The sequence below is a fragment of the Nycticebus coucang genome, chromosome 14, assembly GCF_027406575.1.
Source record: "Nycticebus coucang isolate mNycCou1 chromosome 14, mNycCou1.pri, whole genome shotgun sequence".
NCBI lineage: Eukaryota > Metazoa > Chordata > Mammalia > Primates > Lorisidae > Nycticebus > Nycticebus coucang.
The window spans coordinates 14,645,209-14,663,570 of NC_069793.1; the positions used below are offsets into that span (position 1 = coordinate 14,645,209).

The window sequence follows — 18,362 nt, forward strand, 5'->3', positions numbered from 1 at the left end:
AGGTTCTGATAATTCGTGTCTTCATTGTCATTTTGTTCCAAAAATTTGGCAATTTCCTTCTTAATCTCATCTCTGACCCAGCTGTCATTCAGCATAAGGTAATTTAACTTCCATGTGTTTGTATGAATATGCAGATTCCTGTTGTAACTGAGTTCAACTTTTATTCCATGGTGGTCTGAGAAGATGCAAGGAATAAGTTCTATTCCTTTAAATTTACTGAGGTTAGACTTGTGACGTAAGATGTGATCGATTTTGGATTATGTTCCATGGGCTGATGAGAAATATGTATATTCAGTTTCATTGGGATGAAATGTTCTGCAGATGTCTGCTAAATCCAAATGTTGGATGGTTAGGTGTAAATCTAAAATTTCTTTGCTCAGCTTCTTCTTGGAGGATATGCCAAAAGAGTGTTGAAATATCTGACTATTATGGAGCTGGAGGAAATCAAGTTGCTCATGTCTGTTACAGTTTCTCTTATAAATTGAGGTGCATTCAGGTTGGGTGCATAAATATTAATAATTGAAATCTCACCATATTGAGGATTACACTTAACAAATATGAAGTGACCATTCTTATCCTTCCTTACTTTTGTTGGTTTAAAGCCTATTGTGTCTGCAAATAGAATTGCAACACCTGCTTTTTTCTGATTACCATTTGCCTGAAATATGGATGACCATCCTTTTGCCCTGAGTCTATATTTATCTTTTAAGGTAAGATGTGACTCTTGTATGCAGCAAATATCTGGCCTGAGTTTTGTATCCAGTCAGCTAACCTATGCCTCTTTAGAGGACAATTTAAGCCATTCACTTTAATGGAGAATATTAATAAGTCTGGTAAAATTTGGGTACGAGTTTTTCAAAAGTCCAGTGGACATTTTTAATCCTTTCACCACTGTGGAAGTTGGAATTTGATCAAAAGTTTCTGAGTGAGTTTACTTTCATGGTAGAGGATTGGGCTGGTCATTATGGAAGATAGGTCTGAGAATATCCTGAAGAGCTGGTTTGGTTATGGCAAATTTATTCAACATATGAATGTCATTAAAGTATTTAATTTCTCCATCATAAATGAAACTCAGTTTAGCTGGATACAAGATCCGGGGTTGAAAGTTATTTTGCTTTGGGAGATTTAAAGTCAATGACCACCCTCTTCTGGCTTGAAAATTTCAGCAGAGAGATCTGCAGTCATTCTAATATTCTTCCCTTTGTAGGTAACGGATTTCTTACATCTGGATGCTTTGAGAATTTTCTCTTTCATATTAACTTTAGCGAAGTTAATTATGATATGCCTAGGGGATGTCTTATTGGGATTGAGTTGTGTGGGGTTTTGAAACTGTCTGCTATCTGTGTTTCAGAATCTCTTGGCATGTCTGGAAAGTTCTCTTTCATAATTTCATGGAGAAGGGCCTCTGTGCCTTGCAAGACCACTTCATCACTTTCAGGGATTCCAATGAGGCAGATATTAACCTTCTTCGAACTATCACAGAGCTCTCTGAGAGAATGATCCATTTTTGCTCTCCATTTCTCTTCCTCTTTGAGAGTTTGGGAGAGTTCAAAGGCTTTGTTTTCAACATCAGAAATCCTTTCTTCTGCTTGCTCCACTCTGTTACTGAGGGATTCTACTGTATTTTTCAGATCTTTGAGGGCTGCAAAATCTTTGGTGGTTTTGTCTTTAAATTCGTTAAATTCTTGAGACAACTTTTGAATTTCTCCTCGAATTTCTAATTCTGACTTTTGAATTGCTCCTCGGATTTCTAATTCCAAATTTTCCTCCATTCTCTTAATCTTGTTTGCAATCCAAATTCTGAAACCTCGGCCAGCTTTTTATGAATGGGATCTTCAGTTACATCTGCCATATCTTTCCTTGGGGGGGTTGATCTCTTCTGGTTATTCATGTTACCAGAGTTTTTCTGCTGATTCTGCCCCATGATTATTTTACACCTTTTGATTTTTCCCCTGGAGCTTTGTCGAGGACCCATACAGTGCTATGGCCTGAGAAACTGAGGACCTGTTTGGTGTGGTGGGGCTAAGTGGTTCTGTCTTGTTTTCAGCTGGTCTCTGTCTGACCCTAGTGAAACAGTTACTCTGGGTTGAAGTCTCAGCTATGGAGAAATACGAGCAATTAAGTCACCCCACCCCCCACAGGCAACAATTGGAAAAGGAAAATCAAACCTTCCTACAACCACACACCCAGGGCACCACTTGAATAGTCCTTGGGCAATTGGCTCAGTTCAAAAGGTCCAAATCAATTGTCTCAGTCAGCAGCTGTCTCAGGTGAGAGAGTTTAAAAGGTCTCTGGCAACCTGATTGCAGAGGTCTGTTGACAACTCAGATATGACTTGCTCCAGTGCTCCGTGAAGTCAGCAAATAGATTAGTCTGGGAAGGTTGATGCCTCCTTCCCCACCTTGCACCTCTGTCACACCCAGTCACTCATAGCCCTGCAGGGCTGTGACCCAGTTGCCTCTAGTGAACAGATACTCCAGGTGTTTGCACCTGCCTGAATCACAAGGAAATCTATATCTGCTCAGCCAGGCCACTGCGCTCTGCCTCTATCCAGCAGGGGGAGGTGAGGCCTGACAACCTCAGGCACTTGATGGAGGCTCCGGGCTGTTCACTCAGTTCCAGCCCCGCCCCTGATTGATGTTACTGACAGAATAGAACAGAACAACTTTGCAGGAATTTGTTTCTGTCCCTGCTAAATTCCCCTGCAGAAGAGAAGCTGTTTTGAGTTCCCAGAGCCTGCACCTCAGGCACTGTCTTTGTTCCTGCAGGTTTGTATTGGGTTAGCTGTCAGTTCTAGCCTCCTGCCTTCCTTTGTCTATAGGCTCATGATCCCCTGAGGGCTGGGTGCATCTTAGGCTCAGTAAAGCGGTCCTCTGGGTCAGCCCCAGCTCTGCGCATGCATTTTCTAGTCCCCACGCTCCACCCAGGCCCATACCACCTCAAACAAACCCTTTACTCACGGGGCCTGCATTTCTGTCCCAGACCTGTTCTGAAGTGGTTGCCACCTGAGAAGATGCCCGGCCTCCTCTGGCTGCCCAGAGAGACAGGGGGTGTGGCTTCGGAATATCCAGGAGTGAGCTCTATTGTTGCCAAAAAATGGCTGCTGCTCTGCGCCTCAGGGCACCGCCACTCTGGTGTGGTTCCCTCTCAGCCAACCGTCCTCTCCTCACTCCCGTGCTACAGAATCAGCACTGACCAGCTGCAGTCTAGGCCCTGTCCACACCCTTCAAGAAATCACCCAAGAATCTGGACTCCTGGACAGGCCTCCAGACCTCAGAGTGAGAGTGGAAGGGAGTGCTGGGAGCTCAGAATTTCTGAGAATATATACAGTTTTATACAGTTTTATGCCTGGCAGGAGAACACCGTGGCACTCTAGTAGGGGAGGTAGGTCCAGTTTTTAGAGGGTCTCTCCCATGGAGTGTAGTGGGAGGACCTTTGAACTCTGCTCATTTGTTTGTGGGGCACTCCAAGCCATTCTCATGGGGGAGGGGACTCCTGTCCACTTGGTGATGGATTTTGTACCTTTTGTTTGTATCCTTGGGGTCGCAGCTCGCCTCAGCAGGGTTGACATGCGTTCTTCAATCTTCTCTCTTGGTGCAGTTCTAATCCACAGGGTTACTTGCTAAATCTCTGTCCTTTAACTCTCCTGCTGGACGGGAGCCTCTGTGGAAAGCTGGCTTCAGTCAGCCATCTTGTCTCCTGGGGTACACATTCCCTTTTTTAATTCAGGCCACACAGAAGCCTTGAGAAGTAGGCACACTGTCTTCATTTGACAGATGAGGAAACTAAGGCTCATAGATGCCACTTTTCATATAAATATATGTAGTAGAATATTATACATCAATGAAGTAAACAAACTACATTTCTTCACATCAATTTGGTTAAATCTCAAAATATATATTACATGAAAGATGTCAAATACAACAGTTTACATATGATGAAGCAATTCTATTAAGTAAATAAAAATACATTGTTTGGGAACATATACAGAAGTAGTAAAACCACAAAATAAAGCAAGTAAATAGCTATCATATAAGTAAGGGAGTTATTTCTTCTGGAGGGAAGGTGAGATTATGTAAAAAAGGAGAGACATACAAAAGTTTCCCAAGGACTAGTGTTGTTTCAGTTCTTTATCTGGGTGGTGATTTCACAAGCACTTGCTTTATTATTATTAATTTTAAAAACTGACATCTGCTTAATTTGCTCTTCTATATACATCAGTGTAACCTCTATAGAATTTTTTTAAAAGTTCTAATACAAGCAGTGTTGCATAATGTTACCGCTTCTCCAAAAGTATACAACCAGCTAGTTCCATAATCACAGTTAAGACTCAGGTTTGTCTGGCTTTATAGCCCATGTGCTTTACTCTATGGCTAATGCGTTCTGTAAAAGGAGCCTCATACATGCATGGTTTGTTGTCCCTTGTCATGACCTGCAAAGGGACATGCCCAAGTAGCAATGCTTGAGTAATAATTAATTGTCACCTCTGCAGATGACACCTGGAGAACTAGCCCTCACCAGTGGCAACTACACCCCAGTTGCCAAGTTCATCTTGCTGGGATTCTCCAATTATCCAGACCTCCAGGAGTTTCTCTTTGGAGCCTTCCTACTTGTCTACACTGTGACAGTGGTGGGCAACCTGGGAATGATGGCGCTCATCTTCACAGATGCCCGTCTCCATAGCCCCATGTATTTCTTCCTCAGCATCCTCTCCTTCCTTGACATCTGTTACTCATCTGTGGTCACACCCAAGCTCTTGGTCAACTTTTTGGTCTCTGACAAGTCCATCTCTTTCGAGGGCTGTGTGGTCCAGCTGACCTTCTTTGTAGTGCATGTGACCTCCGAGAGCTTCCTGCTGGCCTCCATGGCCTATGACCGTTTCATGGCCATCTGCCAACCCCTCCATTACAGTTCTATCATGACCAAGGGGACCTGCATCCAGCTGGTGGCTGTTTCCTATGCCTTCGGTGGAGCCAACTCTGCTATCCAGACGGGGAATGTCTTTGCCCTGCCTTTCTGTGGACCCAACAAAGTCAATCACTACTTCTGCGATGTGCCACCCCTTCTCCTGCTGGCCTGTGCCAACACGGCCACAGCAGGTATGGTCCTGTATGTCTTCTCTGCTCTGGTCACCCTCCTGCCTGCTACAGTCATCCTCACCTCCTACAGTTTGGTGTTGGTGGCTATTGGGAGGATGCACTCAGCAGCTGGGCGGGAGAAGGCCCTCTCCACATGCGCCTCCCACTTCCTGGCCATTGCTATTTTCTACAGCACGCTAGTTTTCACTTACGTCCAGCCCCATGGAGCCACTTACGACACCAATGGCCAAGTGGTGTCCGTCTTCTACACCATCGTAATTCCCATGCTCAACCCCTTTATCTATAGCCTCCGCAACAAGGAGGTGAAGGACGCTCTGCAGAGGAAGCTCCAGAGCATTTCTCATTTGTTGCAAGGAGAAAGACGTAGCATCTTCCAAATCCCATCATGAATTGGCCTAACCAGGAGCAGTTCTGGTTTTGAAGGAGGTGGAAGAAGTAAAGCAGAAACAGCAAATAGACTTCGTACAGAACAGTTTATACAGCATCTTATTATTCACTGACATATTGAATTCTCGATGTATCGTGAGGCAGCTATTGGTACAATGGCCCCATTTTACAAATGAAGGACATGTGACTCCAACAAAAACAAGTCAATTACCTAAAATCGTAGTATGAGTGAGCAAATGAGTACTCAACCTCAGTGATCCCACACCACAACCAGGGATATTTCAATTACACCACAGCCACAACTGAACTATTTGTTGGCAGCTCATTGTAACTTCCAAGAAACATCAGACAAGGCACAACACAATCATTGCTGTGTTGCTACTGATTCAGTGAGCTGGGAGTTGGCCACATGTGGCACAGTTCTTTTTCTGTTACAAAAGGAAAGATCACCAGGATAGAGACGTCCTTGTTTCTTATTGCAACTGCAGCTTGCTGTACTGTCCCATTATAACCTCAGGATCCAGAAAGATCTTTCCGTGCATGTCTGTATCCTAATCAGATGTATGTGCATGTTTCATAATTCTCAAGGGTGCATATGTGTATCTGTGGGTGTAATAAGGCAGGTTTTTTTGTTTTGGGGGGCTTTTTTGAGATGGAGTCTCGCTCTGCTGCCCAGACTCTATTGCCCAGCCATGGCGTCATAGCTCACAGCAACCTCTAACTCTGGGCTCAGGCCTCTTGAATACTCAGGACTACAGGTGCCTACCACAAACCCCAGTCAGTTTTTCTATTTTTAGTAGAGACAGGAGTCTCACTCTTGCTGGGGCTGGTCTCAAACTTCTGAGCTCAGATGATTCACTCACCTTCACCTCCCAGAGTGTTAGGAGGATAGGCATGAGCCACAGCACCTGGCCCACAGCATTATTTAAGGAGGCAACACTGGACTGGAAAGCATACTCTTAAACTGATGCAAAGTCCTAATCTGAACTAAATTGGCTTCATACAGCCTGTAATTTTTGGATTATTAAAAGGCTTTTCTCAGCTGAGTGCAATGGCTCACACCAGTAATCCTAGCACTCTGGAAGGCCGAGGCAGGTGGATTGCCTGGGCAGGAGTTCCAGACTAGCCTGAGAAAAAGTGAGCCTTGTCTCTACTAAAAATACAAAAACTGATGTAAGAGGATCACTCGAGCCCAAGAGTTGGAGGTTGCTATGAGCTATGATGCCACAGCACTCTACTCAGGATGACAACTTGAGATTCTGTCTCAAAAAAAAAAAAAGTGTCTTGGCGCCTGTGGCTCAAGCGGCTAAGGTGCCAGCCACATACACCTGAGCTGGCAGGTTTGAATCCAACCTGGGCCCACCAAACAACAATGACGGCTGCAACCAAAAAATAGCCAGGTGTTGTGGCAGGCGCCTGTAGTCCCAGCTACTTGGGAGGCAGAGGCAGGAGAATTGCATGAGCCCAGGAGTTGGAGGTTGTTGTGAGCTGTGATGCCAAGGTACTCTACCTAGGGCGACAGCTTGAGGCTCTGTCTCAAAAAAAAAAAAAAAAAAAAAAAAAACCTTTTTTCCATGTATGTCTTAAGAAAATTGTTCTAAATACAGAAAATCTTGCCATACAAACAAGTCTATCACAGCGTCATGTGTGAAAATAGAAAATTGAGACTGGGTGTGGTGGCTCACACCATAATCCCAGAACCCTGGGAGGCCAAGGCAAGTGGATCTCCTGAGCTCATGAGTTCGAGACCAGCCTGAGCAAGAGCGAGACCCCATCTCTAAAAATAGCCAGGAGTTGTGGCAGGTGCCTATAATCCCAACTACTTGGGAGACTGAGGAGGAGGATCACTTGAACCCAAGAGTTTGAAGTTACTGTGAGCTAAGATGCCATGGTACTCTACTAAGGATAACCAAGTGAGACTGTCTCAAAAAAAAAAAAAAATTCAACACAACCTAAATATTCAAAAGAGAAAAGAGATTCAATGATTCATACCCTATATGGATTATGATGTCATTATATTAATATACTGTAATATAATAGAATATATTGGCCTATATTAAATTTATAGGCCAAGTATGGTAGCTCACACCTGGAATCCCAACACTTTGGGAGGCCAAGGAGGGAGGATCACTTCAGCCCAGGAGTTCAAAGCTACATGGAGTTATATGATCGAGCATTCCACCCTGGGCAACAGAACAAGATCTCATCTCTTAAAAATATTTTCTATATATAAAGGCTACCGATTTATGAATGTTGATTTTGTAACCTGAGATGCTGCTGTATTCCTTATCACTTCTAAGAGTTTTGTAGTAGAATCCCTGGTGTTTTCCAATCATATCATCTGCGAGGAGCAAAAAGTTTGATCTCTTCCGACCCTATATGGATACCCTTGATCGCCTTTTCTTCCTTAATTGCAGTGGCTAAAACTTCCATTACAATGCTAAAGAGCACTGGAGACAATGGGCAGCCTTGTCTGGTTCCTGATCTGAGTGGAAATGATTTCAATTTAACTCCATTCAATACGATATTGGCTGTGGGTTTGCTGTAGATGGACTCTTATCGGTTTAAGAAATGTCCCTCCTATACCAATTTTTTTTTTTTTTTTTTTTTTGTAGAGACAGAGTCTCACTTTACAGCCCTCGGAAGAGTGCCATGATGTCACAGGACTCACAGCAACCTCCAGCTCTTGGGCTTCCGTGATTCTCCTGCCTCAGCCTCCCGAACAGGCACCTGCCACAATGCCCGGCTATTATTTTCTTGCAGTTTGGCTGGGGCTGGGTATGAACCCGCCACCCTCGATATATGGGACTGGCGCACTACTCACTAAGCCACAGGCACCACCCTATACCAATTTTCTTAAGTGTCCTGATCATAAAGGGATGCTGGATATTATCAAAAGCTTTTTCTGCATCAATTGAGAGAATCATATCGTCTTTGTTTTTTAATTTGTTTATGTGTTGAATTATATTTATAGGTTTACGTATATTGAACCAGCCTTGAGACCCTGGGATAAAACCGACTTGGTCATTATGTATAATTTGTTTGATGTGTTGCTGGATTCTGTTTGTTAGGATCTTGTTGAATATTTTAGCATCTATATTCATTAGTGATATTGGTCTATAATTTTCTTTTCTTATTGGGTCTTTTCCTGGTTTGGGGATCAGGGTGATGTTTGCTTCATAGAACATGTTGGATAGTCTTCCTTCTTTTTCTACATTTTGGAACAGGTTGAGTAATATAGGTACCTGTTCCTCTTTAAAGGTTTGGTAGAATTCTGATGTGAAGCCATCTGGTCCCGGGCTTTTCTTTTTAGGGAGATTTTATATGGTTGATGCTATTTCAGAACTTGATATGGGCCTGTTCAACATTTCCACTTGATTCTGCCTAAGTCTTGGAAGGTGATGTGCTTCCAAGTATTGGTCAATTTCCTTCAGATTTTCATATTTCTGAGAATAAAGTTTCTTATAATATTCATTAAGGATTTTTTGAATTTCTGAGGAGTCTGTTGTTATTTCGTCTCTGTCATTTCTGATTGATGAGATTAGAGATTTTACTTTTTTCCTGGTTAGGTTAGCCAAAGGTTTATCTATTTTATTGAACTTTTCAAAAAACCAACTTTTTGATTTATTGATCTGTTGTATAATTCTTTTGTTTTCAATTTCATTTAATTCTGCTCTAATTTTGGTTATTTCTTTTCTTCTACTGGGTTTGGGCTTGGAAATGTTCTTCCTTTTCCAGTTGCTTGAGATGTCCCATTAAGTTGTTAACTTCCTCTCTTTCCATTCTCTTGAGGAAGGCTTGCAGTGCTATAAATTTCCCTCTTTGGACTGCCTTTGCAGTATCCCAGAGGTTCTGATAATTCGTGTCTTCATTGTCGTTTTGTTCCAAAAATTTGGCAGTTTCCTTCTTAATCTCATCTCTGACCCAGCTGTCATTCAGCATAAGGTTATTTAACTTCCATGTGTTTGTATGAGTATGCAGATTCCTGTTGTTACTGAGTTCAACTTTTATTCCATGGTGGTCTGAGAAGATGCAAGGAATAAGTTCTACTCCTTTAAATTTACTGAAGTTAGACTTGTGACTTAAGATGTGACCGATTTTGGAGTATATTCCATGGGCTGATGAGAAATATGTATATTCAGTTTCGTTGGGATGAAATGTTCTGCAGATGTCTGCTAAATCCAAATGTTGGATGGTTAGGTGTAAATCTAAAATTTCTTTGCTCAGCTTCTTCTTGGAGGATATGCCAAAGGCATGTTGAAATCTCCAACTATTATGGAGCTGGAGGAAATCAAGTTGCTCATGTCTGTTACAGTTTCTTTTATAAATTGAGGTTCATTCTGGTTGGATGCATAGATATTAATAATTGAAATCTCATCATATTGAGTATTACCCTTAACAAATATGAAGTGACCATTCTTATCCTTCCTTACTTTTGTTGGTTTAAAGCCTAGTTAAAGACTCTATTCCATTCACAGTAATGCCAAAGAAGATGATATATTTGGGAGTTTATCTAACAAAGGATGTGAAAGATCTCTATAAAGAGAACTACGAACTCTAAGAAAAGAAATAGCTGAAAATGTTAACAAATGGAAAAACATACCATGCTCAAGGCTGGGAATAATCAACATTGTTACAATGTCTATATTACCCATAGCAATATACAATTTTAATGCTATCCCTATTAAAGCTCCACTGTCATACTTTAAAGATCTCAAAAAAATAATACTTCGTTTTATATGGAATCATAAAAAAACTCAAATAGCCAAGACATTACTCATAAATAAAAACAAAGCAGGAGGAATCATGCTACCAGACCTCAGACTACACTATAAATCCATAGTGATCAAAACAGCATGGTACTGGCACAAAAACAGAGAGGTAGATGTCTGGAACAGAATAGAGAACCAAGAGATGAACCCAGGTACTTACCATTATTTGATCTTCGACAAGCCAATTAAAAACATTCAGTGGGGAAAAGATTCCCTATTTAACAAATGGTGCTCGGTGAATTGGCTGGCAACCTGTAGAAGACTGAAACTGGACCCACATCTTTCACCATTAACTAAGATAGACTCTCACTGGATTAAAGATTTAAACTTAAGACATGAAACTATAAAAATACTAGAAGAAAGTGCAGGGATAACCCTTGAAGAAATCGGTCTGGGTGAGTATTTTATGAGGAGGACCCCTAGGCAATTGAAGCAGCTTCAAAAATACACTACTGGGACCTGATCAAACTAAAAAGCTTCTGCACAGCCAAGAACACAGTAACTAAAGCAAGCAGACAGCCCTCAGAATGGGAGAAGATATTTGCAGGTTATGTCTCCGACAAAGGTTTAATAACCAGAATCCACAGAGAACTTAAACGTACAAGCAAGAAAAGAACAAGTGATCTCATCACAGGCTGGGCAAGGGACTTGAAGAGAAACTTCTCTGAAGAAGACAGGCGCACGGCTTACAGACATATGAAAAAATGCTCGTCATCCTTAATCATCAGAGAAATGCAAATCAAAACTACTTTGAGTAGTTTTGACTCCAGTAAGATCAGCCCATATCACAAAATCTCAAGAACAGAGATGTTGGTGTGGATGTGGAGAAAAGGGAACACTTCTACACCACTGGTGGGAATGCAAATTAACACATTCCTTTTGGAAAGATGTTTGGAGAACACTTACAGATCTAAAAATACATCTGCCATTCAATCCTATAATTCCTCTACTAGGTATATACCCAGAAGACCAAAAATCACATTATAACAAAGATATTTGTACCAGAATGTTTATTGCAGCCCAATTCATAATTGCTAAGTCATGGAAAAAGCCCAAGTGCCCATCAATCCACGAATGGATTAATAAATTGTGGTATATGTACACCATGGAATATTATGCAGCCTTAAAGAAAGATGGAGACTTTACCTCTTTCATGCTTACATGGATGGAGCTGGAACATATTCTTCTTAGTAAAGTATCTCAAGAATGGAAGAAAAAATATCCAATGTACTCAGCCCTACTATGAAACTAATTTATGGCTTTCGTATGAAAGCTATAACCCAGTTATAACCTAAGAATATGGGGAAGGGGGAGAGTGAGAGGAGGGAAGGGGGCGGATGGGCAGAGGGAGGGTGATTGGTGGGATTACACCAGCAGTGCATCTTGCAAGGGTACATGTGAAAGTTAGTAAATGTAGAATATAAATGTCTTAACACAATAACTAAGAAAATGCCAGGAAGGCTATGTTAACCAGTGTGATGAAAATGTGTCAAACGGTCTATGAAACCAGTATATGGTGCCCCATGATCGCATTAATGTACACAGCTATGATTTAATAAAAAATAAAAATAAAAATAAAAAATAAAAATATTTTCTATAATTATTCTTATGAAGAATATATAATAACATGGAAAACATCAGGCCAAAATATCTAGAATACAATCACAACAATGTAACAAAAATGAGTAGTGCGAAAAGACACAAAAGGGTAAGTCAAGAGAATGTTGTTTTATTTTTCTCAAAAATTTCCCAAAACTTTTTTAATATGCATATTTGAGTCCGATACTTTATTCTAAAAATGAACAATTGTAAAAATTTTTTGCAGGAAGCTGAGCATGAAAATTTCTCACTTTTGTCTTCTTCCATTCAGCAAATACTTACCAAATACTTCTATGCTTCAACTTCTCTTAACTTATCAACTAAATTTTTAGTACATGCCTGCAATCGAGGTCAGGAGTAGGACACTATGATAAAGAGAATTAGTAAAGGGCGGCGCCTGTGGCTCAGTCAGTAGGGTGCCGGCCCCATATACCAAGGGTGGCAGGTTCGAACCCAGCCCGGCCAAACTGCAACCAAAAAATAGCTGGGCGTTGTGGCGGGCGCCTGTAGTCCCAGCTACTCCGGAGGCTGAGGCAGGAGAATCGCCTAAGCCCAGGAGTTGGAGGTTGCTGTGAGCTGTGTGAGGCCGCGGCACTCTACCGAGGGCCATAAAGTGAGACTCTGTCTCTACAAAAAAAAAAAAAAAGAGAGAGAGAGAATTAGTAAAAATATTTACGTGTAGGCCCTAGCTGGATTAACAGTCAGATAAATGTATTAGGAGGACAGTTTGTCCTACTGTAACAATTAGGTGGACCGTTTGTGCTACTGTAACAAATAAGTCCCCAAATGTCAGTATGTTCATACCACAAAGGTTTTTACCTACATGAATTTGAGACACATCAGGTGATGGTTCAGGGAAACTTATTCAGCCAGTGACTTTGTATCTGGACCCCTTTCATCTTGCAATGCCTCCATCTCCGTCTGTGTCCTCTACGATCTGAATGATGGAAATGGTCAAAATCACGTAGAGTATTTTAAAGACCTGGGCTGAGATTGGCTGTCATCATTCAACCCAAATGCTATTGCCTGAAACCAGTCTTATAGGCTGAATGTAGTAGCAAAGGAGACAAGGAAATATAGTCTTCTTCCCCAGAGAGAGAAAAACGAAATAAGATTTAGTAAAGGGCCAGGCATGGTGGCTCACACCTGTAATCCTAGTGCTCTGGGAGGCCAACACAGCTCCTATTTTGAGCTTAGGAGTTCGAGACCAGCCTGAGCCAGAGTGAGACCTCATCTCTAAAAATAGCCAGGGATTGTGGCAGGCACCTGTAGTCCCAGCTACTTGGGAAGCTGAGGCAAGAGAATCGCTTGAGCCCAGAAGTTTGAGGTTGCTGTGAGACGCCATGGCACTCTACCAAGGGTGACAAAGTGGGACTCTGTCTCAAAAAAGAAAAAAAATTTTAGTAAAAACATAGCTTTGTCTGTAACTGGCCAGTTGGACAGTTGGTTAGACTGTCGTATGTAAGGGGCACTAAAATATCAAGGAAAAAAATGAGAAATAAAGTTCTGGTTAACTCACATTTCTAGATAATTGAGATGGACTATTTCCTTGGGTAGAAAGAAATCACAAAACACTCCTTTCCTGGTCTGATCTATCTCTGCTGAGTAGTTTTTGAAGCACACATCCAAGTTTTATGGTGCCGCTCTGAGACCAATTTGCTGATGGTTGCCTGAAGTCAGAGGTCACAGTTACCCTGAATTCTAAAACTAAATAACACACGTCAAAGTGTATTTCCTAAGAGTGATTTTATCCAATGTTAAACCCCAAAATGTATCACCCAATGTATATCACACACACAAACAAATGCATTCCTGAAGACAAAATTAAAACACACACACACACAGCATTTTAAAAACACAAAGTTCAGGAAAAAATACAAAAGTTAAATACACATTTGGTGTGGATCTTCTGTACCATTTTAATTAATAGAGTCTCAGTTGCTATCCACCTCAACTGTAGAGATGTTGAACAGACATTGATAAACTTAGGACCTGATAATAATTTATTCACCGTAGCCCCCATGTCTAGAACAATGCCTGGCACATCATACACTCAATAAATAATCTGTTCAATGGAGATGAATGAATGACCATCGATATGCTTATTTTCCTCGGACCAGGAGCACTGTCATCACCTGAGAGCTTCTAAGAAATTTAGAATCTGGGTCCTTATCCCAGACTTACTGGATCAGAATCCGCATTTGAACAAGATCCCCAGAGGATTTGTCTGCACATTAACGTTTGAGAAGCACTAGTCCCAGCTAGCGCAGTGGCTTACGCCTGTAATCCTAGCACTCTGGAGACGGAGGCGGGTGGATTGCTTGAGCTCAGGAGTTCAAGACCAGCCAAGTAAGAGCTAGATTCAGGCTCTAAAAAAAAACAAAAAATAAAAAATAAAAAAAATAGCCAGGCGTTGTGGCAGGTGCCTGCAGTCCCAGCTACTTGTGAGGCTAAGGCAAGAGAATTGTTAGAGCCCAAGAGTTTGAGGTTGCTGTGAGCTATGACTCCATGGTACTCTACTAGGGGCAACAAAGTGAGACTCTTGTCTCCAAAGAAAAAAGAGAGAGAAGGGCTAATCCCTACAATTTCATCCAGCTCTACTTTCTTTTTGTAATTTTTTTTTTTAAGAGACAGAGTCTCACTTTATCGTCCTTAGTAGAGTACTATGGTGTCACAGCTCACAGCAACCTCCAGCTCCTGGGCTTAGGCGATTCTCTTGCCTCAGCCTCCCGAGTAGCTAGGACTACAGGCACCCGCCACAACTCCAGTTATTTTTTGTTGCAGTTTGGCCGGGGCCAAGTTTGAATCCGCCACCCTCGGTATATGGGGCCGGTGTCCTACTCACTGAGCCACAGGCGCCGCCCCATCCAAGTCTACTTTCAATAGTGAACAAAGTACTCAATTCTCCCAGAGCTCACAGTGCAGTCGGGGAGAATGTTCTTTTTTTTTTTTGTAGAGACAGAGTCTCACTTAACCACCCTCGGTAGAGTGCCATGATGTCACAGGACTCACAGCAACCTCCAGCTCTTGGGCTTTCGCGATTCTCCTGCCTCAGTTTCCCCAGCAGCTGGGACTACAGGCTCCCACCACAATGCCTGGCTATTTTTTGGTTGCAGTTCAGCCGGGGCTGGGTTTGAACCCGCCACCCTCGGTATATGGGGCCAGCGCCCTACTCACTGAGCCACAGGCTCCACCCAGGGAGAATGTTCTTAGCAGAAGGGAAACTACACCAAAGACCAAGAAGTGAGAAAGCTACAATGTGTCCTCTTCCCTGATCGCCTTCACCATCGTGCATAATGTACATTAAAATAAGTACTATGGGCAGGGGCGGTGGCTCACGCCTGAAATCCTAGCACTCTAGGAGGCCGAGGCAGGTAGAAACAAGCTCAGGAGTTCGAGACCAGCCTGAACAAAGTGAGACCCCCATCTCTAAAAATAGAAAAACTAGCCAGGTGTTGTGGCAGGCACCTGTAGTTCCAGCTACTGGGAAGGCTGAGACAAGAGGATCACTTGAGCCCAAGAGTTTGAGGTTGCTGTGAGCTATGATGCCATGGCATACAACCCCAGGGCAACCAAGTGAAACTCTCTCTCAAAAAAAAAAAAAAAAATTGAGGGCAGCACCTGTGGCTCAAGGAGTAGGGCGCTGGCCCCATATACCGGGGGTGGCGGGTTCAAGCCCAGCCCTGGCCAAAAAAAATTGAGTACTAAGAAGAGAATCAACATTAACAGAGTTATTGTGTTACCTAATGTGGGGTGGATGACAGGATGGCAGTGCCACCTGACTTTGCCTTAGCGATGGTGGGAGGGATGGGTTGGTATGGTAAGTCAACCCTGTGTATGGCCATGTGCTGCTCCTGCTGGCAGGTGGCTGCCCAACCCAGGACTACGTTCCCAAGGCCTCCTTGCATACACATGGGGCTGTGTGACTGGCTGTCACCAAAGACATGAGGTCAGAAGAGATGCTTCATTTCAAGGAATAGACTTGTTAGAAGTGGGTAGGTATTAGGACCTCTTGACACTGTTTTTTCTTCTTCCAGGAGAGTAAATATTGGGAAGCCACTGAAACCCAGAGTTTTATTAAGGCTTTTAGAGTTACTTTAACTAAACCAATGAACTTTGGGGGGGCGGGTTCTGCCTGTCTGACCACTGAATCATTTGGAGATTCAGCCCCCAATGACCCATCTCCAAGAGCAGTACTGGCCAAAGTGATACCCAAAATTAAGCTAAGTGATTTTGATGGTGGTGTGGGTCTTTCCCTCTGAAGGGCAATATCTTGTGAAGTCTTTATTTTTATCCTCCTTTTACTGATGACAAATAGAAGACCAAGAAGTTAAACAACTTCTACAACTTCTCACAGCCATTAGAGATATGCAGAACCAGGTTAACTAATAAAAATATGAAAATCTCAGCTTGGCGCCCGTAGCACAGTGGTTATGGTGCCGGTCACATACACCCCAGGCTGGAGAGTTTAAACCCAGCCCAGGCCAGCTAAACAACGACAACTGCAACAAGAAAATGGCTGGGCATTGTGACAGGCGCCTGTGGTCCCAGCTACTTAGGAGGCTGCGGCAAGAGAATCGCTTAAGCCCAAGAGTTTGAGGTTGCTGTGAGCTGTGACACCATAGCACTCTAGCCAGGGTGACCCAGTGAGACTCTATCTCAAAAAGAAAGAAAGAGGACAGTGCCTGTGGCTCAGTGAGTAGTGCGCCGGCCCCATATGCTGAGGGTGGCGGGTTCAAACCCAGCCCCGGCCAAACTGCAACAAAAAAATAGCCGGGTGTTGTGGCGGGCACCTGTAGTCCCAGTTGTTTGGGAGGCCGAGGCAAGAGAATCGCGTAAGCCCAAGAGTTAGAGGTTGCTGTGAGCCTTGTGACCTCATGGCACTCTATCCAAGGGCGGTACAGTGAGACTCTGTCTCTACAAAAAAAAAAAAAAGAAAGAAAGAGAGAGAGAAAAGAAAGGAAGAAAGAAAATCTCATTGGTAAGTAGGGAAATGACAAAAAAAATCCCAAGACATACTTTTATACCCACCAAATCACACACACACACAAAAAAAAAAATCCAGCAACCCAAGTGCTAGTAAGGATGTGGAATGGCAGTGTCTAAATTGGGGTGACCACTTTCAACAACAATTTGGCATCAGATTAAAAGTTGCACGTGTACCTACACCGTGGCCCCACAGTTCTACACGAATATAATCTAGAGAAATTCTTATACATTAGACACCCAAAATTCATTGTTTGTCATAATAAAAAAGTGAAAGCAACACAAACATCCATCAATAATAGAGAAAGATGGGCAAAATAGGACACGTTCACACAACAGCAACTGAACAGCAACAAAACCAAATGAACGACGGGTCTGCACATCAGCACGAATATGTCTCTAAAACATAAGTCCAAGAAAGTGAGCTAGTCCTGTGACTTGCACACAGTATTATTCCACTAGTATAAAATTTTAAAATAGGCAAAACTAAACAATTACGAGTATAATGTTTAGAAATGTATTCACAGATGGTAAAACTATTTAAAGTAAAGCAAGGAATGATTGACAGAAAATTTGGGATAGTGCCTGCTTACCTTTTATGGGGATAAAGGGGGTTAAAGCAAGAGAGGCACACAGGAGCATCTTAGATCATGCTACACAGTGTGGGATCCTTAGCCTACCAGGGTCTGTGTCACCTGGGGGCTTGTTAGAAATGCACAATCTCAGGCTTTTCCCCAAATATATCAGAATATACATCTTCAACATTTTAACATAATCCCCAGGTGATCATAAGCACATTCAAGGCTAGGGGTGGTTGCACAATGCCCATAGTCTCAGCTACATGGGAGGCTGAGGCAGGAGGGTCACTTGAGGACAGGAGTTCAAGACCAGCCTGCATAGCATAGCCAGACCCTATCTCTACAAAAAAACAGAAAAATTAGTCCAGTGTAGGGCCTTGTGCCTATAGTCCTAGCTACTCAGTAGGGTAAAGTACAAGAATGACTTGAGCCCAGGAGTGTGAGGTTACAGGGACCTATCAGTTCACCATTGTACTCTAACCTGGGTGACAAAGCAAGCCTCTATCTCAAAAAAAGAAAAAAAAAATACACATTAAAAACACTTGCAAAGTTCATTTTCTAAGACAGTGGATTGTACATACATGAGTGTTTATTTTAACAACATTCTGGGTTGTTTTTTTTTTTTTTTTGAGACAGAATCTCATTCTGTTGTCCAGTCTATCGTGGTGTTAGCCTAGCTCAAAGCAACCTCAAACTCAAGCGATCCTCCTGCCTCGGCCTCTGGAATAGAGGTGCCTGCTACTATGTCCACCTCGTTCCTCTATTTTTAGTAGAGACAGGGTCTCGCCCTTACTCAGGCTGCTCTCAAACTTCTGAGCCAAACGATCCACCCTACCTTGGCCTCCCAGTATAGAGTGCTAGGATTACAGGCCTGGCCAACGTTCTTTAAATTGTATAGTTTTTATATATTTTTGCATGTATATTTCCCAATTTTTTTTCCA

General features: G+C 42.5%; 1 protein-coding gene across 1 annotated transcript; it reads left to right on the forward strand.

Moving 5' to 3' along the window:
• Window positions 1-4,492: 4,492 nt before the first annotated feature.
• LOC128564305 (olfactory receptor 1020-like) lies at window positions 4,493-5,488 on the forward strand. Its single transcript, XM_053559798.1, has one exon. It carries the CDS (start codon window positions 4,493-4,495, stop codon window positions 5,486-5,488), a length of 996 nt encoding a protein of 331 aa, XP_053415773.1.
• The last annotated feature ends 12,874 nt before the right edge of the window (window positions 5,489-18,362 follow it).